Here is a 25217-nt window from a genome sequence, read left to right on the forward strand (position 1 = left end):
AGAAATTACGTCGAGTCGAAAAAGAGCCGGAAAAGAGTATGTGGGCTTATGCCGACGAGCGCGCGAAATGGAGTCTTTCTTTCTTTTCAGGCGAATCATCCCGTACAACGGCTTTTTCGGCTTTTAGTTATTTGAGTCGTCCGGCGGTTCGTATATTATTCCGCGCTCTCCATCCGAAAACGATGGTCGAATTATATTTAGATTGATGAAAAATTCAAAGCGCAATAAAATATGAAAGATAGCGTCGTTAAATAATTGTCTCGCCTGTAAATATCGTTTAAAAACAATATACTTCATAATTACCATTTCAGGTCGATTCGATTCCTTTATTTCAGACAGATAATTCATGGAAAATCTGCTTCTCGATAAATAGCCTCCATACAATTATGAATCGTTATTGCGGAAGATAATTAATCGTCTGAACTGGTAATTGCTAATTGTAATAATCGCAGGAAATGATTGCGCGTTCTGAAGTGTAAGTGCGATAATATGCGAATGGCAGAACGATGACCGTGTATATACGCAACGACAAACTATATGCCGTGCGAAAAACGAGCGCTGAGAGTCGAATGCTACGTGTGAATGAAAATGTCGCTGCTACGAAATATTTAATTTATTCTAAAATAAATGCACACCGCATACCATTTCTCTTGCGCATTTCAAATTAATTTCGATATAAATAAGCTATTGTCGCACATTAAATCCAATTTATTTTAACAATAGAATTTATCTTCTTTTTGATAAAAGAAGAATATTTACGTAAATTAATTTAGTTCCTGTTCCTTTTTCCGAAATTTTATGTCCCGAGTGCAGCAAAATTGTGTAATTTTAACAAATAAAGAAAATAAAATTTTTGCCGCGAGAATGTGTCGCGACACGTTTTTCTTAATATATTAAAAAATCACACATAATTTCCGAGATGTAAAAAATTGTAGAGTATAGTAATAATAATTTAATTTTTATACATATTGTGTGTGTGTGTGTGTGTGTGTTTGTGTAATTTATCTCGACAATACATTCTTGAAATATTATACAGTGATTGTAACATATCCATATATATAGTATTTTTTATATATGTATATGTAATATGTATTACATATTCATGATATGCACAGTGGAAATATTCTAGATGTGTAGATACTCTTTAGATACAGAATCTTTAGAGTGATGTTGATCGCTCATTTTCCACACATTGTTATTAAATCTTCCTAATTATCCTCTGAACCTCTCTCTCTCTCTCTCTCTCTCTCTCTCTACATTCGTAATCTGCATGTTCTCTTGTATTAATCCGCTTCTGCACTATAACCGATCGATCTGACGGATCAACCGATAATTACGTGTGAGATTATCTTCTTTCACAGGATTTAACGTACGGAGATGGCGGCCACAATTGGCGGAGTATAGTTTTCGCACTATTGGTCATCGGTTTCGTTATCGCTGGCATCGTCACGGCAATTTATCTCCTCGGGTGAGTTCGCGTTACTTGCTGTCTTTCTCTTCCTTTTATTTGAACTTTTAGTAATCTATTCTCCGCAATTCAGATCAGACATATAATAGAGAGAAAGATGATATAAAATTCTTTTTCGCTAATAATATAAAAGACATTAACCTCAAGTGTGTATCTCTTATAGTCAAGGCTAAATAATTTCGATTCATTTGTTATAAATACTTGAAAAAGTTTTGTACTTTTTGTTTTCTTATTAATTTGACGTGTTTACAGATACGTTGACGAGCTCCTGTACTGGAGTGGCAGGCGTCTTACGTTAGACGAGTGCCTTCGTGATGACCTGACACCGCACAGGTTACCACCGACTTGGATAACCCATGAAAAGTTCGTCTATCAAGCCGACGATGGTTCTCTCACCCTCCTGGACACCCGCCACAACGTCGTGTCCCTTTTAGTCTCTAATCACACGCTTGTACGTATACACATAGTGCATGCCACTGCGCTCTTTGCATTTTGAGTCGTGTAACGATGCCGGTGATATTATATATCGTGGGGTCGTAAATTTTGTGCAAACACAGAGGAGTTATCACGTCGTGCCATGACAATAAATTTCCAATTTGTAAATTTGTTCCGAAAAGTTATAAAATAACGACCTACATTTTTTAATTGAATAATCCTGCGTTATATATATTATATATAAAATAAACATCCTAAGGCCGAATTTGTAATATGATTTAAAAATCAGAAGATGATTTTCTATGGCAATGGCTAAGAATTTTTCTCAATTAAATACTTAAGGATATATAAACTGGATATGATAGGTAGATACATTTAAGGAGAAGAAAATAATTGGAATTATTTAAGAGAAAGGGAGAGTTTTATGAATCGAGGTATCAGAAGAATTATTTATGAAGAAAGAAAGTATTGTTGCTCTAACGCGACGGTAAGGGATTAGAAGATTAAAGTCACTTTAAGAGATAGAAATTTAAAAGTAAAAGGCGAAGAAACTTGAAACCTTCCCGAGGGACTCGAAATTTATTATTTATTAACAAGCTTGTTAAAAAATCATTAGTACTTAACTTTGGTTGCTTGTATTTCGTTTCGATGTTTTATAAACTTGCAATCTTGATGAAAAGGATGATTTGGACATAAAATATTAAATATTAAATCTATGTTTGTCACCGAATATCTAAATTATTGTAAACGACAAATCAATATATAATCTAAACGTACAAATTTTGGAATCTAAAGAGCGTTAAATTATTCAAATTCATAATTTAATTAACCAACGGCGAGTCGTTATTAATTAGCGTCTTCGACGATAAAACTTCTACGAGATGATTGCACAATTGTTATGCACTTAATTATGCAGAACGCCGTTTTTAAATTATGTAACAATTGCGCGCGCCAAACTCTGTAAGACGTAAAAAATGAAATGGTTGAGTATATATAACTTCGGTCGGTTATGCAAATTTGAAAGTTATAATTAATTTGGACTTTTGAATATGTACCATCATGCGTAATTATTATTTCAATCATCGTCAAAATCAAATATTAATAATATTAAATTAATTTTTATTTGAAGAGTTATCGAATATACTGTCTAGTGTAAATATATTTATTTAAAGAATCAATTCTGTGTTTATATAGGTTATTAGTTCGCGTTATAATAAACAAATCTTGTTTAGAATATCACGCCAAATAAAGTCGGTCGACATACATTGCGAATGGAAATATTCGAGCAAACGAGTTATTGAATTTTTGCAAACGGATGCCAAATTCATTCATGTGACCGGATAATAACCCTCTGCCGGAACCGAGCCACTCGGCCAAGAGAAGACCGTTATTTCCATCAGATTTCGGCGGAGCCCTAAATCACCAACCACGGCAGGAATATCCGCATTAGTGATGCACCGAGGTATCTTAGCTCCCTTGGTATCTAATCCGCCGATACCGAGCTATTGTCGCGCTTATCCAGAATTAATTGGAGACATGACCCTCGCACTCGCTAGATAATTACGCGCCAACTGCCAGATATATTCCTGCGGAACGTGCAAATGCGAAAATGAAGGAACGCGAAAAGGAATAAATCACAGGAGAGAGAAGTAAATATGTGAGCGCTCTCTCTTTCTCTCTCTCTTTGCTTATAGGATTAATAGCGGGGTAGACTTGGGAATTTATAGATTTTTAACTTGTATTAGAATTCGAAAGTTCTCAGTTAAAGAATAGTTTCTAATTTTAAACCATTTATGATTTAGCAGTTTAGCTTCTTTATTGTTGCGTAAGTGAATAAAGGAAAGAGGCAACAGCCAAACGGAGGTAAATATATATGTACCACCAGGCTGAAAGCAAATAATTTTTCCTGTGGAACAGTTAAAAGTTCCCTCGAGAGGTAAGTTCGGAGAACGCAAGCAAAAATACATGTCTACAAGAAAACATGTATTTTTATGCAAAATACTGCTTTTTCAGCTTGTATATTTTCTCCTTTTCGAGCTTCCGCGGTAAATTTCTAATTGATAAACAGTCAAACGTTCCCGAGCGTTTCCTGTATGGAGAAAATTTTTATGTAGAATATGGGGTATAAGCCGAACCCTTTATCGAAGTCAGTTTTGGTCTACCGATTGGCAAACTAGCCGAGTGTGCCTCGCGGCGCGTTGCGAAACAAAGACTAGACCGCATATAAAATGGAATCCGAAGCATCCCACGGTTTACCCCGGGTGCTGCAAGCACGCGCGGGGTAAATATGAGGTATTCTAGATAGGTACTGCGCGATATTGCGCTTCGGGTTCAACGATACCATCTGTGTCTAGAGGCATTTCGATTACAATAGATACTAGCTCGGAGCGGGAAGAAGCGACGATTAAACGTTCTCGCCTGATAATATCATTTTGGAGAATTTTAACGCGCCAAGTTTCTGATTAAAAAAATTAACAGAAATGTGGGGAAATTATATACAGAAAATGAAATATGCAAGATGCTTCCATAGCGGATCCGACATAGGCAATGAGAGAAAAAAAGAGGAGAACAAGGAGAGAAGCGGCTTATAACGAGACAGAAAGAGTGATCGATCTCGGTAGCGCGATAAGTGTACGTGCGCAAAAGAGCCGATCCACTTAGTCTGGACAGGTTCCAAATTTGCGTCCTTTTTCCCTCTCGGACCGAAAGGCGACGTTATAGACAAGTGTATACGGCGCATTGATCCGATCTGGCGTCCACCAGGACACGCCGCGTCCGGCTCGTCTCGAAGCTTTTTCGAATACCAAGTATCGACTGCCAGCCACGATATTCGTGTAATATCTATTCGCACGATGCTACCGCGATTTGAGCTTAAACGCGACAAACCTGCGACGCTATACCAATCATAAAACCAATTATAATTGCAAACGATAATTGCTAACCTATTAAACTCCAGAAACGAGATATAAAATTACTTTGCAGATTAAAAAAGAAAAAATGAAGCGGAGGCGAACTCGAGTCAGAACGCAGGTGTTCGGACGCGATATATGTTAATAATAAAACAACTTCTCTTTTATGTACATATGAGAACATTTTATCTCTTAATTTAGGTCCGTTCTTCTTCAACATTTAAATCGCGAGTAGAATAAGTTTTGTAAAAACATGAATATTGGATATTAAAAATGAATTTCAAAAAAATTCAAAGAAATTTTCTCTCTAGATTTTAAAATGACGATTTAAGAAATATATAAACAAAATACTGCATATATAAATAATTATTAACATTATATCAGAATAAAAATTGATTTGATGAAAGATGCCTAAAAGATTGAAAAAGATATTTTTTGCGACAAGATAAAAGTGTTTCGTAAAGCTTTTAACAGCAAGACAATTGGCTCTCGAATTTAATTGTAATATTAAGAGCGGATTCTACTCGAGATTGCACAGAAAGTAATGTAATCTTTATTAAATGTTGCTTTCAGAGACAACTAAACGTTCAGGGCTACGAGTGCAGCGCCGATCTACGTTACGTATTGTTCAGGCACAATGTCAAGCCGGTAAGTAGCTTAAACGTGGAAGTCTCTCAGGTGGAAAGTTTTTCGCGCGGCAGCTGCATCCTAACTTTCTGATCCGTCGCTTATCGATAACGCTCGGACGTGTAATACGACGCGGCGCAATTTAGTTGCAGTTAGCTGTCGATTATCGCTATCGAAAACACATTCCCTTGCACTGTAAGCTCTCTTTTTTCTCGATCCTTTTATATTTCATATGGTACAGAAGTCGATGATTTTGCAGGTCTTTCGGAACACTTTCACCGCACTTTACACTGTCTACGATGTCACGAATGAGTAAGTGTTTTAAATAATCAAAATATAAAATTGCAATTTTGATCAATATATATAAATATAATTATATATAAATGTATAAATTATATATATAAATATAATTATATAAATTTACTACACAAAAATAATTAAAAAAATATTAATTTATGACTTTTCGTTCTCCCTTTCTTTTTCTAACTTATTTGAATCTTTTTATTACTATTGTCCGCACTGAATACGTCTCTAAAAATATATTTGTATAAAAAAACACAATTAAAGTCACTAAATATAACTTATATCATACATTCGACTTTATAATCTTTTTTATTTGCCAGCCATCATACACCCCTTCGCCTCCAAGCATCGCGACACATGCATCAGACGCGATTGCAACATGCCACTTGGTTGGGCAACACGTCCAATCTCCTGATGATCTCCGAGAACGACATTTTTCTTAGATTGGGGCCCGCCGCGACGGAGGACTTTCGCTTGACCGACACGGGCGTACCTGGGATAATCTACAACGGCGTGCCCGACTGGTTGTATCAGGAGGAAGTGCTACCGAGACCGCAAGCGATCTGGCCGAGCCCAGACGGCACGCATATCCTCTATGCCACGTTCAACGACACCAGAGTGAGCGCGTTGGAGTTCCCTTGGTTCAATATGCCGGGTCAAGACGGAGCCGTTCCGAATCCCCAGAGCGCGTCCAAATCCTTTCCACCTTCCAGATCGGTCAGATACCCGAGACCGGGTTGGCCGAATCCGGAGGTCGAACTGTGGATCATGGAACTTGGGAACTTAAGCTCGGCAAATAACAACAACAGTACTGGGAACGTCACGGAGCCAACGAAAAAGAGGCTGAAACCGCCGCCGTTCTTGGACGAACAGTACGTCAAATTACTGAAGAATTCTTTTGTCCTAATTGCGAAATAATAATTTCTAAAGAATATATACTTAGTATTAGAAGATTGAACAACGACATAGGATATTGCCTCGCTCGTTCATGATCCGATATTATAATGAAATTCATTTTCGCGGATATTTTCAGAGATTACTATCTGATATCGGCCGACTGGGTTGGCGACGACGCTTCGCAGATCGCCGTCGTTTGGATGACGAGGATGCAGAACCTGTCTATGGTGTCGGCTTGCCGCGCTCCCCTGTGGGAATGTGAGGAGACTCATTCGGAACGAGCACCCGAAGGACTGTGGCTGGATGCTCAACCGCATCCTCTCTTCGCTCCGGACGGCGACAGCTTTCTGCTGTTGGCCACGGTGCAGGAAGGTGACAAGGAGCATTTCACGCATATAAAGCACATCACGCTAAAAAAACAAAGAATAGCGGTGCTCTCCCATGGTCGTTACGAGGTGAGCGGCTTTTAGGATCGGAATAACGTGAGTTATAAAGCGCACTTTAGACGATAATTTGCATCAAAATTTAGAATAGAGCTTTATTTATTATTTTATATGCCATACAACATATGGCATACAAAATGTTTCAAGATACGTTTATCAAAATATATGACATATAAAACTGTAAATTGAATTTTATTCTGAAATCTAATAACGAATTATTGTAGAATTATAAGGAATAATAAGAGATATAAAATATATAGAATTAAATGTAATATAATGATTAAAAATATAATATAATATAAAAAATATACTAAGAAATAACGTAAAAATAAAAAAAATTTAATCGCGTGAATGCTTTCTGAACAGGTGAGCGAGATCTTGGCGTGGGACACTAAGGCGCATCTCGTGTACTATCTGGGCACTAGAGAGAAGAAACCTGGCCAGAGACATCTCTACGTGGTACGCGATCCCGCCGCGGACGATCCCCGTCACTTCGAACCGTTGTGCGTGACATGTGATCTTGGAGACGTTCTTTGGAGCAGTAGGCAAGTCTTATGAAAAAGAAAGATAGATGAACCGATGTAATCGATTCTCGGTCGTGCAAAATTAACAAGCGAATTTATTGGACGTTGCAGGTTCTATTATACGAATTGCACACATTTCGGTGCTTCGGTCAGTCCGTCGATAGACAACGACACGCAGGGTTACTACGTACTGCACTGCGAAGGTCCCGGCCTTCCTCTCGCCGGCGTGCACATGATGTCGACGCATAAGATGATTCGCGTACTGTACGACACAAGACTACAACGGGCGGACAAATTGTCAGAGCTGGCACTGCCTACCAAGCGAAACTTCGAGGTGGATATTTAATATTGCCCCGATTCCGTCTCAATCTCGATCAACTTTATACAAATGGTACAACTCGAAATGATTGACAGGTGCCGCTATCTCAAGGTTGGCGGGCTCAAGTGCAACTGCTATTGCCTCCTTCGTGGCGGGAAGAGCTCAGGGACGCGGCGTTTCCCGTGCTCGTCGAGGTGAACGGCCGTCCCGGCAGCGAGGCCGTCACCGACAAGTTCCAGATGGATTGGGGAACGTACATGTCGAGTCACAACGACGTGGTCTATGTGAGATTGGACGTACGCGGCGCCCGTGGTCAGGGAAAGAAGGATATCTTCAGGAAGATAGGCGGCGTCGAGGTACAGGATCAGCTCACTGTGCTGCGACAGCTTTTGAAAACGCACAAGTATCTCGACGTCACCAGAGTCGGCGTATGGGGATGGGGTTACGGTGGATACGTGACCGCTATGGTCCTCGGTAGCCAGGAAAATGTTTTCAAGTGCGGCGTCGCGGTGAATCCAATCGCCGATTGGATGTATTATAGTAAGCATATAAATTTTGCAAAAATGCGCCGAGTGTGCGTCTAGCCTAATTTTTCCTTCTGCTCGATATACCTCGTTGACATTACTAATAAATCGGTTCCCTCAATTGCAGATTCCGCGTTTACGGAACGAGTCCTCGGTGCCCCAGTTGAGAACTACAAGGGCTACGTGGAGGCTGATCTTACGCAACGGGCGAGATTGGTACCCAGTGGCAGCCTTTATCTTCTTCATGGCCTAGCCGACCTTACAGCGCCTTACACGCACGGCATTGCCTTCGCCAAGGCTTTGTCCGAAGCGGGAGTCATCTTTAGATATCAGGTAAGACTGGTAAGAGAACGAGAAACGAACGACGCAGATGCGTCCAAGAATACTCGAGCTAATTGTCGCTTCCTTTTTCGAAAAAGAGTTACGCGAACGAAGATCACGCCCTGAGGGGTGTGCTCGACCACGTTTATCGTTCCATGGAGGACTTCCTCGCCGAGTGCCTCGCCCTGGATCCCTCCTAGTGCCTCAAGCCGAAGAACCCTTTGTTGTCTCTAGTGCGTCTAATTCCGATACATCCAGAACGGACGTTAATACGGAGACTCGTCCTCGAAGTCACGGCAATTACACTCGTAAACGGGATGATTTCCTCGTTTAGAGCCTGAATCGCGATATAAATCAGACCGTTGGTTAGGAAGAGAGCAAGAACAATCGTTTATTCGAAAAAAATGAAGAAAAGAAGAAACGCCGTTTGACGTGCGTATGTACGAGTTTATACGACAAAGAGACGAAGATTGACAGAAAGAATTGAAAACACGAGAGTAAAGTGACATTTATAGCAATATCGTTATAACGTATTCATTTGCCTAAAGATTTCTTTACTACGAGGAAACCACTCATTTTTCTCTCTGGAAGCGCATCTAGCGATGCTTACATCGCCAGACCGCGAGAGAATCTAGAAATCACGAAGGATATCCGATGAAAACGAGGAGCGAGACGGAATCGCCTTGACGGAATTTTTGTACATTATCGAACAACGCCGCTCGCGTTTCCTGCGCAAATTTAACATCTTCGATAGTTCCATAATCAGTCATCGTAAATTTTCACCGAACAGCGCGAGCGACTTGTTCGACGATGACGCACATGTCGCGAAAGTACTGAAGGGACAAACGCGCGTACATGCCATGAAATCGATATCGGGCGAGTTTCAAGAAACGAACAAAGAGAAGACGAGGCGCATGTTCGAAGGCGCAGACCGAATTACTATTACATGCGGAGCTTATCGACGGCTTGCAAAAATTCGCGTCGTTCGCGTAGCGCCATCGGGACAAACGTTGTGAAATCGACGCCGAGTGTTTGCGAGCTCGTCATTAACGTCTTGCTGTGTTCCAAGTCCCAAAGGCGCTCACATAGGAAAGGCCTGAGATTTCGTAGCGAGCGACTAAAGGCGAGATTAATACGGATTATATGTATAACACTTCAACGTACAGAGCTTATCGGGAGTCTGCAAACTTGCACTTTTCTTTATTTCCCACTTTCCAGACGGAATTGATCGAATCACGGTGCTCGAATAAGTGGAATATATATGTCTCGATACGGGGGACCCCGGCTCTTGCGGACCGCGATCGACGCTTTTACGGCGGTATTGAGGATCCCCAGATCTAAGATCTCTCGAATCGAGTTGCGCAAAAGAAAGAGTTTGCAAGCTTTCGTCTCATACGTTCTCCTTTTTTTTTCTAGCTACGTCACTGGTGCCTCCCCGATTTTAAACGGAGAAAAAGTATCTACGCCTATGCGGTGACGTTCGTCCACAGGCATCGACGTATATTTACCATTATATATAGAATCCGGACGGCTACTGTGAGTTTTGTGTTGTACAGCTTGGCGCCTAGTTCTATGTATCATAATTGTTACACGCGTAAGAAGTTGTTCCACACAGATCCTTAGTACCCCCATCTCTCGACCCGCCCCTCCCCCTTCTCCCTACCCGTTTGAATTTTGAATATTTGTACATATATATACACCCAGAAGAGAGAAATGTGGAGCTCCTTCGACGAGGCTCCGCGCCGATGCTTGCAGAAATCGTAAGTGATTCATAGATAAAAAGGAGCGATATCACTTGTTTTTAAATAATCGATTTTCGACAAGATTTACGAAAATATGCTTGTCGGAGCACACGTGAGAACGCGGATCTCGTCGAAGGTGCGGGTATCAGACTCATTGTATACCTCTTCGAAATACATCGATCGATCCCGAATGGATGAACGACTACACTAAACAGACGATATACTTACAATCGTCAGGACTAGCTGTCGATCATCGATCAGGCGCGATCGGCATACGACGTTGAGGCTCCCGAGTACTTGCTTGCTTATGCTGTACTTTCAGGTGGAACAGTGGAAGACAAGATATGGCGAGACATCGTACGCTTATTGTCACATATAACTGATTTCGCTGCTCCACTATTGTAAAAGCGAACGCTCGGAAACCTTATGAACGCGACGTCGTTGAAGAACAACAGAGCTCGTAAACGTCTCGGAAATATCTGCGGCAGTGTCGACGTTTTTATAATACGTTTTATACAGCTTTCAAAAATCGAAAGCTGAAAACTTCGAGAATCGCCTTACAATTCATTTGCGTTATAGGCTTATTGTTAGATATTCTCTGTATATATCTTTACGAGTCTTTTAATTTATAACTAATATATGACTTAATTTACTGTTAATTTATTTAAGCTTAATTCTAGTAAATATTAGAATATTTATAGACAGTTTTACCATAAACTGAGACAAAATACCTTTATTGAGATTATAATATGAGACAAATTATCTCAATTGGATTACAGCTTTTTAATTAACGAACGTAAAATGATTTCGTTATAAAAATATTACTAAATCGCAGATAACGTTCGAGACTATATGTCAATATAATTTCTATTTCGAAAATAAGATAATTTACGAGCCTGAATGTTAATTACAAAAGAGGCGCGCTCAGTCGAGGAAGTGGCGCACGTCGCCATGTGTATGCTGCATATATACCAGCAGCCCTTAAATGCCGACAATCAAGGCTAGTGCAACTAATCAAACGATAATAAATAGAAACGGAGAGAAGAGAAAATTACTTAATAATTTTAATGAATACTCGTGAATGATCGCTACGGTTCGGGCGTATTGTAAACCGCTACGAAGTATCTTCAAACTGTCGCGACCGAGAAGACTTTTCGAGAGCGATTTTTGCGAGGATAAAAGTATTATAGAATATGCGAAGGGTCGTTAGGTCGAGATGATGTGCCCGCTGTCGACTGTAGAAAGTACAAAGATGTAACGCGTAATGGAGGCTTCGAAAAATTATCCGTTGAATGGATTTATCCTTAGGAAGGATTTGCTCCAATCTTCTTTCGCTATCTTTCGATGTTAAACATTGAAAATTATACGGTGTAATGAATCTTCCGATGAAATTAACGTGCAACGTACAATGCGCAACAAACGTTAGGTTTAACCGCGGATTCCTCCATTTCGCGATAAATGAATGGTCGTTTGTAGTGAAACAAAATGTTCGTTGTCAACAATATCGCTTCCAATTATTCCCGAATAAATATAACGCGAGCGATCGAAACGCGAATGGTTCGATCCCAAGAAGCGGCAGAGAGAGTGACTGATCGATCGATTGGAATCGGAAATGCGAGAGAGCCATAGGGAGGAAAAGAGATGGGGAGGGGGAAAAAAGAGTAATAATGGTAGAGCGAATGAGAGTGAGAGAATGTATGCGTGTGTAAATCACAATCAATTATTAAATATAATAACGGCAGAAAGTGAGGCAAATCGTTAAACGTAAGCATAGGGCATCGGAAAAAAAATTATTACGAAGGCAGGCACGCAACACAAGCATGCGAATTATGAAATTAATCGCAACAAAGAAACCTTGGTAGCAGCGCATAAGGGTATCTATAGCTTTTGGTAACGTATTATTGCCGCTAAAAAAAAAACGTAAAAGACAATGAAAAATACACTCGTATGGGCATACATAAAGATACACGCAAATACACACATGTACACGCAATATATTAAAAGAAACTGATAACTTTCTCACGCGAAAGTCAATATAAGGATTAGGCCCGTGCGAACGCATTAATAAATTAAAGCGAATTAAGTACACTCGTCGCATAGTCAATCGATCGGAACGATCGTCAAACAAAACGCGTTAATTAAACCCGGTAGTTTAGATTTTTAAAAGTATGTTACACACACACACATACACACACACATATATATATTCACTGATTTTTCACAGAAAAAATAAATTTACGATATTTTATCTATAAGAATCTGTGATGTTTGTTAAAAAAAATATAAATTTCAAATAATTCACCAATTTTTTGGTCTCTTTTTCTTCATATTTGAAGAGGATAAACAAAAAATTAAAAAAATTTTTTGAATCGTTTGACGATCAATGACAGTTAGCGACAAAGAGACTACAAATTGACTTCTTGAAGATAAGCGACGCTTTTTTTCAACGATTTGTAGCTCCAAACGTGTCTGTGCCCGCTCGGTGTGTTCGGCAGAGAGAAAGAGAGTCTCGATAGATTGTTTTTTATATCCATTTCATCGAAATGCTCGACACACATTCCATGAGAGCCATGTCGTTCGAGCTGCTCGATCGATACTCGCCTTCGATTCATAACGCGGAACGGGCACGGAAAGTTATTTCTACTCAATTTTTGGCGATATTCGCACGGACCTGCACCGGAAACATCCACGAAATCGGTCAATCAATGGCTTGTACTGACGGTAATGTCGAAAAAAGTAAGCAATGAACCTCCAGGAGCTATAATGCAGGTTGGAAATTGTACTTTTGATTTTTTAGGAATATTTTTTATCGGAAGAAAAGGTAACTTTTCTTAAACTGTTTCAAAGAGACTTACCGCTGAATTTGCACGCTTAATAAAAATCAGAAATATTATTTCAAAATTTTAAATATTTTGTAAAGTCTATTTGTGATTTTATTTCAATCATCATAATAATTTATTAAAATTTATTCAAAAATATTTCAAATCCTTTTTTGCAAATTGACAGATTGACAAGAGAGCGTGGATATCAAACTCGATAGAATTTTCAAAAGCAAATGCAGTCAACTTCGTTTGTGATTCATAACGTGGCGCCTGCCGATTTCGTGAATGTCGTCCAAGTTACCTTCCACGTAACATCCACGAAATAATCATGTTATTAAGATTCTGCGTTTTTTAATATCAGCGGAGCTCGGCCCGGACATCGGGCGGATAAAGTGTTTTCAATAAACTGTTACATTATCTGAAGTATTCTTAATTCTTCCTCAACATTGCATCTTTGACAGACGACGTTTGACAGCGTATAATAATTAAGACATCCAGACTTTACAGCAAGTTTAAGAAGTTATGATTTCTCGTCGAACGAGAAAAAGAAAACGCACGATTTCCTCAGATAATTTAAAGCAGTGTTCGGAGAATCGGTAAATATAATTTTATTGAAATATATCTTCTCTCTATAGTGCGCGTTATTTGAAAAATTGTCGAGACTTTATATTCAAGGTTGCACGAACATCCATACGAGACACGTTCGAAAAGTCTTCGTGATATAGGAACTACGACAGACCCGATTGAATCTCCCATCCCATCGAGACGGTCGTCCGACAGCAGTGTTATATATCTAGGCTCGTTTCATAAAAGTCCGCAGCTTATAACATTGGAGGATAGTAACGATAGCTTCTCCGAAAGGGTTGTTCAACCGGAAGCATGGGTCACACAAAAACGAGAAGTTATTTGAAGTAATGATTTACATTTTTTATAAAAATATGAACTAAAATTCTTTTTTCTTCATATTTCCTTTGATTGAGAACGTGATGACAATTATATAGAATTAATAATTCCAACTACTTTTCTAAAACAATTTTTCAAAAATCTTATCAGATATATTACGCTTTAAATATAATCCTGGCCATCTATTTTGTAAGATAAATACGTCGCAGTAAAAAAGTTCTTTGCAAAAGAGGACACCGCCTCTATTTCTGCCTTGCCCTTACGCAATATACTCAGTTGTTTCGATATAGCTTCGTTTACGTAACTCCGGGCTTCGATGGATCTCAATCTTACAAGATCAGCGTTGGTGAGCGGAATTGTTTTCGCTCCTAAAGTAATCAGTTCCGAGGGATGGATTCCGAGCCAACGCGCATTAGGACAAGCCAGAGTCTCGTTTTCTTTACGAAGAGTCGACGAGCCGAAGCTGCGGAAACCCAGTATAATAGAAACATAAAAATGGAATATTTCCCGCACAAAAATTAAATTAGCATTGTGATTGAAAAATCATGTAAATTACGACATTCTTAACTTTTGTATTATACTTAACATACTTAAATATTTGTATGATAAAACGTTAAAATTAGAAAATTTATATTCTCTTTTTTTTATACATTGAAAAAAACTGATGAAGAATAACAAAGCAATTTCGACTAAATTACCGATAAATTAACATGATGTCTACGCCAAAAGGATCCGGGTCTACGACTATATAAACCGGTAAGTCCATCTTCTCGGATAGCATTTTGACCAGCATCCTCGTAGCTACGTCCGGATAGCCCTTTCCCGTCACTAGAATGCATCCTAGAGCGCGAGTGCAGTTTTCCTCCAGCAATTTTTGAAAGACCGCGTCCTTCTCAATGACCAAGACGAAATCGGCTTTCAGACGAATGGAAGTTACGTTCGAAATAATCTGCGGAATCTGCGCGCCACCCGATATCGTACAATCAATGACTTGATTGTCGACTAGTGTGATAGTCATATTTCCTGCCACCAATCCTTTAGCCGTTGCCAGCAGTCCTGGAAGGACTTCTAGTTATCGATTTTTGTCTCATATTCTTCATTTTTTCATATTTATTATTATATCGCTTCAATGTAATTTTTAATTAATATATATATATATATATATATATATATATATACAGTCCTCCTAATTAAGTAGTATTTGGCAAACTCACTCAAATCCCATGGCGCGCATTCTAATAAATTAGCGACATCGTTCAACGTACGATCGACGTATCTTTGATTAGGTACCAAATCGCCGGTGGTCTCATTCTTCAGATCGTAATAAAATGATCGTCTGGTCTTAGCCGTGTTTGTTAACAGCAAACGATGAGCCTCGGCCATTAGTACTACCATTAGAACAAATTTATTTCTGCTGCTTTTCATCGCGAAATCGATGGTTGTCTTTCCCAAATTTTTAGGATTTTTAGGATTTTTAGGATTTTTAGAATTTTTAGGATTTTTAGGATTTTTAGGATTATCTCCATCATCTGCTTCTTGCTCTTCGGCAAAATCAGTTAAGTTATCGTTGAAGGACATCGTTTTCGTTCGAGGATCGACTGAACATTCTGGATAAACGTTCTCTTCACGTACGCTGGATTTTGAAATAACATTTTGGTCGCTAAAATACGATATGTACGGTGCCTGTCCGGTAGATATATGTTCTATTATTTTCAGCGTAACAGCTTCAATGCGCGCGATTAAATCCTTCCTAAGTTCACACGCAAAAAAATGGATAATGATTGATGCAACGAGTTATATAAGTCAATTGCGAATAATAAAAAAATATAGCAAACACAGCTCTGAATATTTTACCTTAACTCTTTATTGTCGACTATCGGTATTTGAATATATTTCTCTTGAGCGCTCAAAAATTGATTGGCGGTCGACGCGATTGTTTGCCCACGAAATTTTTTATTTGCCTTTTGCATTTTGTCTAAATCAAGAAAAATATAATAAATGAATATTAGTTTCATATATTTTTCATTATTTATTTTTATGGTATATCACTCTATTGAGAATGCTAATTCTACAGAAAAGTGAGAGAAATGAGAAAATAAAATCAATTAATTATTTATAATTATTATTCACTCGGTGTTGTATAGTTAATATCTTTTAAGATCAATAACCCCAGTTTTAGTTCTTCTTTAACCCAACAGATGCCTTCAGCTTGCGCAAAGCAGACCTATAACCTTGTATAGAGACCGTTTCTATCGATAGAACTATGAAAGAAAAAAGGAAAAAATATACTGTATTATATACAATTTATTTTATCATTTTGTAGAATAAATATAATTGCCTGCCGCTGCTTTATAGAAGTTTTTATTATACTTCTGTTCAATTTATAACTATTAAATACTACTATCGAATTTGGAATTGCAAAAAAGACTTGCAGGACTTCTTTTATGGTAAAACAACCCAATAATTTATCTATCATAGAAAAATAATATATTATACATGGAATGATCCTACAAAAAATAATTTGCATTTCTAAAAATTTTGTTTTTGAAAAAAATAAGAAATATCAATAACCAATTTGATATCCAATTAATTAATGCACTCGAATATTATCTTGATATAATTAATCAAAAGCATATGCAGCAGATATTCATAACTCATGATGATAACGCATTCGTTAATTTATATTTATTTATATGCATTATTATATATACATATATGTATTGTATTACAAAAATATTTCACAAAGAAGTTATTTGGTAATTTAATTCGTTCTATTGATAAAGAATAAATCAGGAATTGATTTGTACCCCACCCGCTTTTGTTTGCATTAATTAAGCATTTACGTAAAAGCGCCTATTTAACGTTCCACAAATATCGGGCGAACTACTGTAGCGGTATGAAAAATTACAACACCGAAAGAAACGTCATTAGATTCAACGAAAGCCGAATCAAACGGAGAGGGAATCCGGATACGCTTTTGTCGTCGTTGAATGTTACGAGAGACGAGTTAAAAGGCGCTGGCAGATAAAAATCTACTACCTATCCGAGGCCGACATTCTCACAGCAATAAACATATTAGGTCCCGATCCAGGAGGTAAAGTATTGACCGCGAGGGCTCGTTCGGAGCCGTGACGGAGTAGACATTAATTTTTCTCCCGATCACCGACATTCATATCGAAGTGGCGAATCTCGAGAGAGGCCCCGGACACCCCGCTGCGCATTTGTGAGCACCGACCATTGAACGGCGCGCTACTGTACGTGCTAAAGACACTTCAGGGACTTATTGTGAGCGCGAAACACACACCCCTTACTGCAAAACGTTCGATTGTAACGAAATTCGGCGTGCATTCGCTACTGCTTTAATAGGAAGCCGTCCGGAAGGCGAGCGTGACCGAAATTAGCCATTTCCGAATTGAAATCCATAGCTTCTTTTAAAAAATCAATTATACTTATAAAACAATTATTTTTATAAAGATTTAAGAATCGTTCAAATAATATATACACATACAATGTGTCAGTCAGGTAAACGTAGAACATATATTCCAAAATTACGGCCGATTCATGCGAAACACTACTGTGACAAAAATGGAAATAACGAGCATCGACTAGGATTCTATCCTACATAAATTTCCCTAATCCGTGACATCCGCTGGGTTTCCAACACTTTTGCAAACGGAGGGACAATGAATATTAACGAGCAACTATGATATCTAACGTGTGCCAAAATATTTCAGAGACAACAAACGATTTGACGCAAATTGATTAACTTGGGAAAATTCATCTCGTAAAATTCTGGACAAATTAAAAAGAATGTCTGCGAATTCGCATTTAATTGACAAGCTCATACACGCGAACAAAAGTGAAACACCACCTTAAAGTTCCGGCCTCTTAGATGCTCATAACGGGATTATTCATGAAAAAATAATGCAGGGCGGCAAGCATGCTCGGTTTCGCATTAAAGACACTCCAAGGCTGCGCTGTTACAAAGGGGGATAGTGTTACATTGTGCAACGAGCACAGTGGAGAAACAGCCCTAAGAATGCCCTCGCCAGCCCTCAAATAGCCCGTATATAAACCAACACGCGTCGTCGGCACGTCCTTAAAATGTCAGTTGGATACGCGACGAAGAAGGAAGAATCGCACGAGATTAGATATTCACGAAATCTCACGCGAATGCACTCGATCTACCTCGCCAGGGTAATAATCCCTTTTGCATTTGCGCGCGAACACGAAGGAAATTGGACGCCTGCCGGCAAGAACGACGACATAGAAATATTTTATCATGCCACCGAGTATTAAAAGCACCCGTACGCGGAGTACCTGTCGAATTCTGTGACTTCCGGTTTATCGATTTACAAGAATGGAAATGAAGTTGTGGAGGGACAGTTGACTAGGAAATTCTATGGATTTCAATAACGCGATAATCTTCTCGGCTTCAATATCCCCCCTCGATTTAAATTCGCACGAAACTAAATATAGTCGATCAACTCTGGAAAATACCTGTCGCATGTCAACCAGTTTCCTTATACTGAGGTCAGGGATTTTCGAAACCCGATACACCAGGTATTCTGCGATTAAGTAAGACCTAAATGCCCACGAATAGACGCTGCAAGTAAACGATGTTCGAAGCTCGAATCTATTCAGAAAATCGTAACAGTCGAGGTTTTTCCAATCGGCGACGTCAAGAGATCGGATCTCTTGTCGTTCCTTTATTCGCGTCTTGGTACATTCAAGGCGATTTTCGGAGATAGCATCGAATTTGTCTAGACGGTGGGGAACGCGGCTGCGAAACAGCGGGACATTGCCTAACGTACAGACTTGGAGTAGAAAAAGTCAGAAGGGTGACTGCTAGTTAAAGTTACTATCTCCTGGTATTCGATATATTTACATTAATTATGTACATATAACAAAAGAAACAACAAATTGTCCTATTTATTAAAATGTTACCGAGCATGCCCGACTGAGTTCAAAGCAACGGCTTAACTTTCAGAACGAAGGGAATTTCCTAGTTTTACCGATACAGGCGTGAACGATTGATCGTTCGAAGTGCACTTATCGAGACTACTTGAACGCGCCGCGGTTTTCGAGGGATCGAACAACGTTATTGTAGCGACCACCGTGTTCACACACTATAAAGAGGGTTTGACGTGCGGTACTTGACTTAAACGTGAGCTTGGGAAAGTCTAAAACACTAAAACGACTATCGTCACGTGATGTCGTTTAAACGATTCATCGAGGACTTGATTGAGACTACCGGTGATTTGAGGTGAAAAAATCTTTCTAAAAAATGAACGTAATTTCAAACTTTATTTAATTACATAAAGATACCAAAACGCGGCCCCTAATGACGTATCTCGAAATTGCGTTTTTTTTTTTTTAGATACAAATCAATTAAAATCCTTTGGAAAGATGCGCCAATTTCAAGACGACGGAACGATGAAGAAAATGGTTTCGTGCGAAGGTATGATTGGTATTACGTACCAATTTGATACGCGTCTTCCGCGCGTAATCACCTAACGAGCACTTTCGTTTCCCTTAAATTCAGCATTCCTTTAATAACAGGCCAGTGCTCGGGGCTAAATAAGATCTTAGCCTCTACTCGACGCGTCGCCTTATTACACGTCAAATGTTTTCATGGTTATACCGAGAAGAAAAGAAACCGAACGTGGCGTCTCAAGGATGCCGACGGATGGAGAAAATGACGAATAGGAAGAAGTTGGAAGAGAGCGAGATGAGAGTAGGAAAAACAAATGAAAATTGGATAGAGGAAAGAGTATTTTGTACAGGTAGAGGTAAATCAAAGATAAAAAAATTAAAAGAGGACGAAGGATCTTTGATTGAAAAGAAAGAAGGGGTTACAGATGAAAGACCAAGTCGGAAGAGTGTGTTATGAAAAGTTCGACGACTTGTCGGCGATGCGCTTGAGGCAAATAAGGCGACAGAAACTGTTGCGATCCTCTCAAAAGCCGTCTTTACGCGTGCCACAGATCTCGGACGTGTTAAGTGTAGGTTTGTTATACCAGGGAAACTGGTTCGATCATAACGAGTCAGTCGCCAATTAAAACAAAAATGGGAATTTCACATTGCTCTGAAGGTCGCTTACCTTACCTTATCAATTGCATGTTCGTAAAAAATTGCATGTTCGTAATTTCGTAAAAAATCCACTAAAGCCACCAGAGACTAAAATAACACATATTCTATATATAAATACTTTTTTAATCCAAAAAAAGGATATATTTAAAGAATTTTATTTAAACTTTTTTCATAATATTTGATTCTTTTGCCATTCTCTTTCTCTCTCCTTTTCTCCCTCTCCCTTCTTTCTCTCTCCCTTATATTAAATATCAAATTGGTGTAGAAAAGCAATATCCAGAAAATTTGTCAAGATATTTCACAAATATTTCACTTAATAGTATATTATAACTAATTTACATAAAGACTACATTAGAATTAGTAATTATTTTTATTCTTTTAATGCGTGAATTTTGTTCTCTATCTTAATCTTCTATAATCTATCCATCCATAATTTTTAGTCATTTTTCAACTTCTATATAATTTTTGTGATCTTTTTAAAAATGTATTCTCCCAATGCGCGGCGGCCGGCGACGGTGATTTGCGTGTGCAATTATGCGTGAAAGAGAGATGATTATACAGCGATTCAATGTACAGATATATAGATTAAAATAGGTGCGAAAGCGTGCACCGTGCGTGAATTAATAAGTGTTCGGCGTGTGCCACATGATGAGGCAGTTTGCAGCTGCCGGCTTTTTTCCGCGACAGAATTTTTCGCGATTACGAGGCGAGCAGATGCGTTCCCGAAGAATAATGCCCGATTCGCTCGCCCATCTCCTCAGCTTTGCGTGTCTCGCGAAATTACATATACCTCTTTTTACCATCGCGGCGTGCACAACGCGCTTCGCTCGAGTTAACCTTTCAACCCGTGACTCTTGGCGCGCGGGTTTCCTCGTCTCATTACGATCTCCGCGAGCACGCAAGATTATTCATCTTGGAAATTGCCGCGCGCGAGCATCATGCGATGCACTCAATGCCGAAAGTGCCGTCTTTTTTAACTTTCAATTTGCCGCGTTTAATTCGTAACTGCTAAGGTCGAGATGTCTCAAAAACAGCTACAGTAGAATATGGTATAATAAAGTACACCACTGATAGAGATCATATCTCGAACGCCCGAGAATTCCTGATAATTAAGAGCAACGAGAATGCCATTGGGCTACGATTACTTGATCTTTAAGGGCGGTCTTTATCGCGGCTTAAGAGGGGATTAACGGTGAGGGATAAAGAGCCATCCGTGCTCAACCCCCAAGGATCACTGGCGCTTCGATAAGAAACGTACGTTCACCGATAAGCTGGCAGATCTTCCAAATTCTCGATCGTCCTTAACGACATCACGATAATGAGATGACGATCCTTTGTCATATGTGATTCGGTTTCTTCTATCGAATAGAGGAACAATAATGTTATTTAATATTATTACAAAGAATGTAATGGTACATATATCTAAGTCTATAATAAATCTTCAGATCTATAAATCACTAAACTAGTACGAAATTAATAAGCAACTAATTGTAAGACAAACGGCGGAATAGAAAAGCGAGGGTGAATTTGGACGAACTGTCGAATCACGGAGGCGCGATCGCCGAGGTTTGTTGGCTTTTCGAGAATGCACCCTTGTCGAAATCACATTGTTCGTAAACATATGTTCTCTCCCGTGGGCGTACGTGAAGAAGTAAACGAGAGGAGGCGAACGAGAAGGACGAAGGAAAACGGTCGACGGATGAGCAACGGCGGTCTGGCAACCAGTCTGGCATCACCTGGACAAGGAGCACGCGCCTTTTGCTCGGGCAGGAAGGCTCGGAGGGGGGGGGGGGAGAGAAGAGGGAATCGAATGTCTCTCCCTATGAATATCGATGCAACGTACGTATTGTGGTCGCGAGGCCGCCCCGTCGAACGGCGCGTCGCCATAATGCGCTCATATAACATCGCGACTCCACGTAACGACATTAAGCTCTAGCCACAATGGATGCGTGACCTGCCGCACTCACGGCCGTGAAAAGCAGCTCGTCCGGAACCCTTCGGTTCGCAATGAAAATCCTTTTAAACGCGCAAGCCCACGCCACTCGGAATCGCCTTACAAAAGGATGTTTTTCGCAGCTCCGAAACTGCGTCACGATTGATGCGTCACCTCGATCCGTATCGTCGTCGTGACACTTTTAGGATTCGCAATCGGGGGAAAAATATTTCTGTTCCTGACAAATTACTGATTTACCTATTCTTCGTTCTTAAATAAGACGCACACTGTTAAAGGATCGATCGCTCTATATCTTTCAACAGCACAGAAATATTTTGAATATTCTAGTCTTATTTATCGATTTGAAAGAAAGTTGCGAAATTTCTCTCAATACGACGTCTTGTAAATTCACGAGAACCAACAATACCGTGTCACTGTAGAGATTGTCGATAAATAATCAATCGAAGGTCGCTCGGTGGACCTTGCTGGCTCTCGCATCTCCGGCATCTCCGTCGTATTTGTGTGCGTGTACGCGTACGTATTCGTGTCATCGAGACGCATGAACGATCACACTTCGGTCCCACCTTCTTCACGCTCGCCTTTTATTTCTTCTTAGCGTGCTCTCCCTCTTTGTAATCTTCCAGTGCACGCGCGTTCCTTAATAACGACCGCGAATCGAATTCACCAGCGTTGGGCGAAAAGTAATTATCGTTGCTTGTGAGACCAAAGTGGAGAAATTGATTTAAAATGCACGAAAATAGCCCCGCGTATTACTTGGTTTAAGAAATTGAAAATGGAAATTAACATGGATCCTTTTATCGCAACCCGCGCGCATACGTAGTCCCCGATTGTACTGCAAAAGTCGCTTTATTCATAATACACGGAAGACTGTCCGAGAAAAATGATTACTATCATAAAATGGCGTGAGACGGCCATTTACGAGCACGAAGAGTATCCCGAACGCGTATGTCAAGGGCGCGAATGCTTGTGCCGTGCAACATTAAGTCGGCGTTTAATTTTAAACGAACAGCTGGTGCTTACTCGCGCATCACTCATAAATTCGATTTCTTTGGACCGTTCCGCCGCCTTCGACATCGCGCGATTCATCCCTCCGTGCGTATCGCACAGTCGGCTTAACGAGACTCAACGATGCAAGTAAACGCATCTTTCGATTATTTCACAAATAAACGCGCTTTTTATAAATGGATGCGTGCAAGAAAGATCTAACAATGTATCTCTTTTCATAAATTATTCCATTAATATCTTATATTGTCTTAATTGTATTATAGATGCACAAATTAGTCACAAAAATATAATAATGTAAGGATCTAATTAACGATCACATAGATTGTTAAAAACTCGATTGTCTTCACAATTCTTTTGCGAATAAAAATTATTTGCACAATTGGAGACATCTATATATATATATATATATATATATGACTTTTTACAAGCTATAGAATAATTCCAGGTAACTTAAAAATGTTTATCGTATTAGCTGAATAATCTCTGACTGTCATTTAATGTCGCATCTCTCTTACAATTAGTTCGTCTTTGAGCAGCTCGTAAATTGGTCAGTCAATTATGATCAATTTCAAACGCAGATGCGTGCATCTGCGCGAGAGAAAAAGGCGGAGGTTACGTTATCTCCTCGTTTTGCGCTTCTTATGATGCGAAAGCCGACTAACGCGATTCCGTTTAACGAGAATCCGTCCGATATTCTTACAAAATAACGAAGGACAATGAAATTGTGATCAGAAGAGAAATCTTTCAATAGCGATTATTTGTGAGGAAGAGCAAGAATAGGATTTTCTATATCTTAGTCACATCTGGAAGCAGGCACGAGATGTACAAGATCGGCCGGCCGACGGCCGGTCGCACAGTAGCACTTGTTGCAAAAGTCCCGAAATCAGGTCGTTCGTGTAACACCTTGCGCGATTCCCTTAAGGCGGCACGAGAGGAAAAAAAAAGAACAAGAAAGAGGCCTCGAGAGAAGCTTTGCGAAGTGTGAGAAAGCGGAACGGGGCCCGGGAAGAAGAGAAGGCGAAGGGGATCCCCCTCGAACTACGTAAATAAAACATTTTGTAGCCGGTTTTGGGAGTGCGGTTGTGCGGCCCACCTACCGAAGAGAAGGGCTACCTGCCTCTCGCTCCTCTCAGGCCCGGGTTTGAGGTCTTCATTCAGACCGGGTTTCAACTCGGGCCTCGTAGCCGAAGCCATTGACTCCTTGCGACGAGGTGGAGAGGAGCGAAAGGGGACACCCTCCCGATAAAGAAGGGCGCAGAAAAAAGAAAGAAAAGGGGGGAAAGGGCACGGGCAGGAGAGAAGAAATTCTTCCGATATAGGGTAAGGGACAATGGACGCGTCATCCGTGTCCAGATCTAACTCTTCGTACAGATAATAATCGCCTGGGAATCCGCGATTTCAAGGAAGCGACGGAGCTCTTCTTTCAAGCTGACTTCTTTCGGCGTGCGGGTGGGGATGATGGAATGAAAAGGATATCAAGAGTCGCGTCGTACGCGTCGAAAGGATCTCGTGAACAATGATCGTTCAATGTCTCCTCTCCCCCTCTCTCGTGCGTGTGGCGGATCCCATATTAGTGATCCATCACGCGAGCAATAAAAGGCGCAGTGACTTCTTCGCCGTGCTTGATCACGACTCGATCCCACATTAATCTGTCATGAAACGTGGGATCAGATAAGGCAAGTGCATCGCTTTTTTTCTATATCTCTCTTTCTTTCTCTTCCCGCTCTCGTTCCATTTTTTTTTACGCGCAAGTCGATGCCACGCGGGTATCCGTGAAGTCTAATGATAAGAGACGATGGGGGTAGCATTACTGGATCTATGAAAACAAAACCGATAGCAAACGCGACACAGAACTTTCCCGCTGACTCGGTTTCGCGGCATGACAGCAACACAGTTGTCGCTGCTAAGAAAAACATTTTTCATTCCGA

At 39.9% G+C, this 25217-nt stretch overlaps 2 protein-coding genes and 1 long non-coding RNA gene across 9 annotated transcripts in view; 1 reads left to right on the plus strand and 2 right to left on the minus strand.

Annotated features, from left to right (window-relative positions):
* Positions 1 to 13757, plus strand: part of LOC139811039 (A-type potassium channel modulatory protein DPP6) — a 65067-nt gene extending 51310 nt beyond the window's left edge. For 6 of the 7 annotated variants that reach the window (XM_071775056.1, XM_071775055.1, XM_071775060.1 and 3 more), the window contains 11 exons: positions 1362 to 1468; positions 1721 to 1919; positions 5386 to 5460; positions 5699 to 5751; positions 6063 to 6614; positions 6776 to 7094; positions 7449 to 7627; positions 7718 to 7940; positions 8021 to 8465; positions 8577 to 8782; positions 8869 to 13757. In XM_071775056.1, the coding sequence (XP_071631157.1) occupies positions 1362 to 1468; positions 1721 to 1919; positions 5386 to 5460; positions 5699 to 5751; positions 6063 to 6614; positions 6776 to 7094; positions 7449 to 7627; positions 7718 to 7940; positions 8021 to 8465; positions 8577 to 8782; positions 8869 to 8970 (2460 nt within the window). In that variant the 3' untranslated portion in view covers positions 8971 to 13757. Of the gene's footprint in view, positions 1 to 1359; positions 1469 to 1720; positions 1920 to 5385; positions 5461 to 5698; positions 5752 to 6062; positions 6615 to 6775; positions 7095 to 7448; positions 7628 to 7717; positions 7941 to 8020; positions 8466 to 8576; positions 8783 to 8868 lie in introns of all 7 variants that reach the window. The other variant, XM_071775062.1, reaches the window with a different exon arrangement.
* LOC139812336 (uncharacterized) overlaps positions 1 to 25217 on the minus strand; it is a 142835-nt gene that overhangs the window by 89961 nt on the left and 27657 nt on the right. The gene's annotated exons all lie outside the window — the stretch shown is intronic.
* On the minus strand, positions 14240 to 16207 carry Mei-w68 (meiotic W68). Its single transcript, XM_071775698.1, has 4 exons — positions 16092 to 16207; positions 15452 to 15987; positions 14936 to 15293; positions 14240 to 14700 (listed from the first exon to the last, which is right to left on the minus strand). Exons 1-4 carry the CDS (start codon positions 16205 to 16207, stop codon positions 14400 to 14402), a joined length of 1311 nt encoding a protein of 436 aa, XP_071631799.1. The 3' UTR covers positions 14240 to 14399.

Source organism: Temnothorax longispinosus, chromosome 4 (genome assembly GCF_030848805.1).
Source record: "Temnothorax longispinosus isolate EJ_2023e chromosome 4, Tlon_JGU_v1, whole genome shotgun sequence".
Lineage (NCBI taxonomy): Eukaryota > Metazoa > Arthropoda > Insecta > Hymenoptera > Formicidae > Temnothorax > Temnothorax longispinosus.

Bases quoted from the DNA above. Each gene is read 5' to 3' on its own strand.
- Mei-w68 (XM_071775698.1), bottom strand. From the start codon at position 16,207: ATGCAAAAGGCAAATAAAAAATTTCGTGGGCAAACAATCGCGTCGACC. The intron at 15,294-15,451 runs GTGAGTTTGCCA...AAGTCCTTCCAG, and splicing joins ATGCGCGCCATGGGATTTGA to GACTGCTGGCAACGGCTAAA. The intron at 14,701-14,935 runs GTAATTTAGTCG...GGGTTTCCGCAG, and splicing joins GACATCATGTTAATTTATCG to CTTCGGCTCGTCGACTCTTC.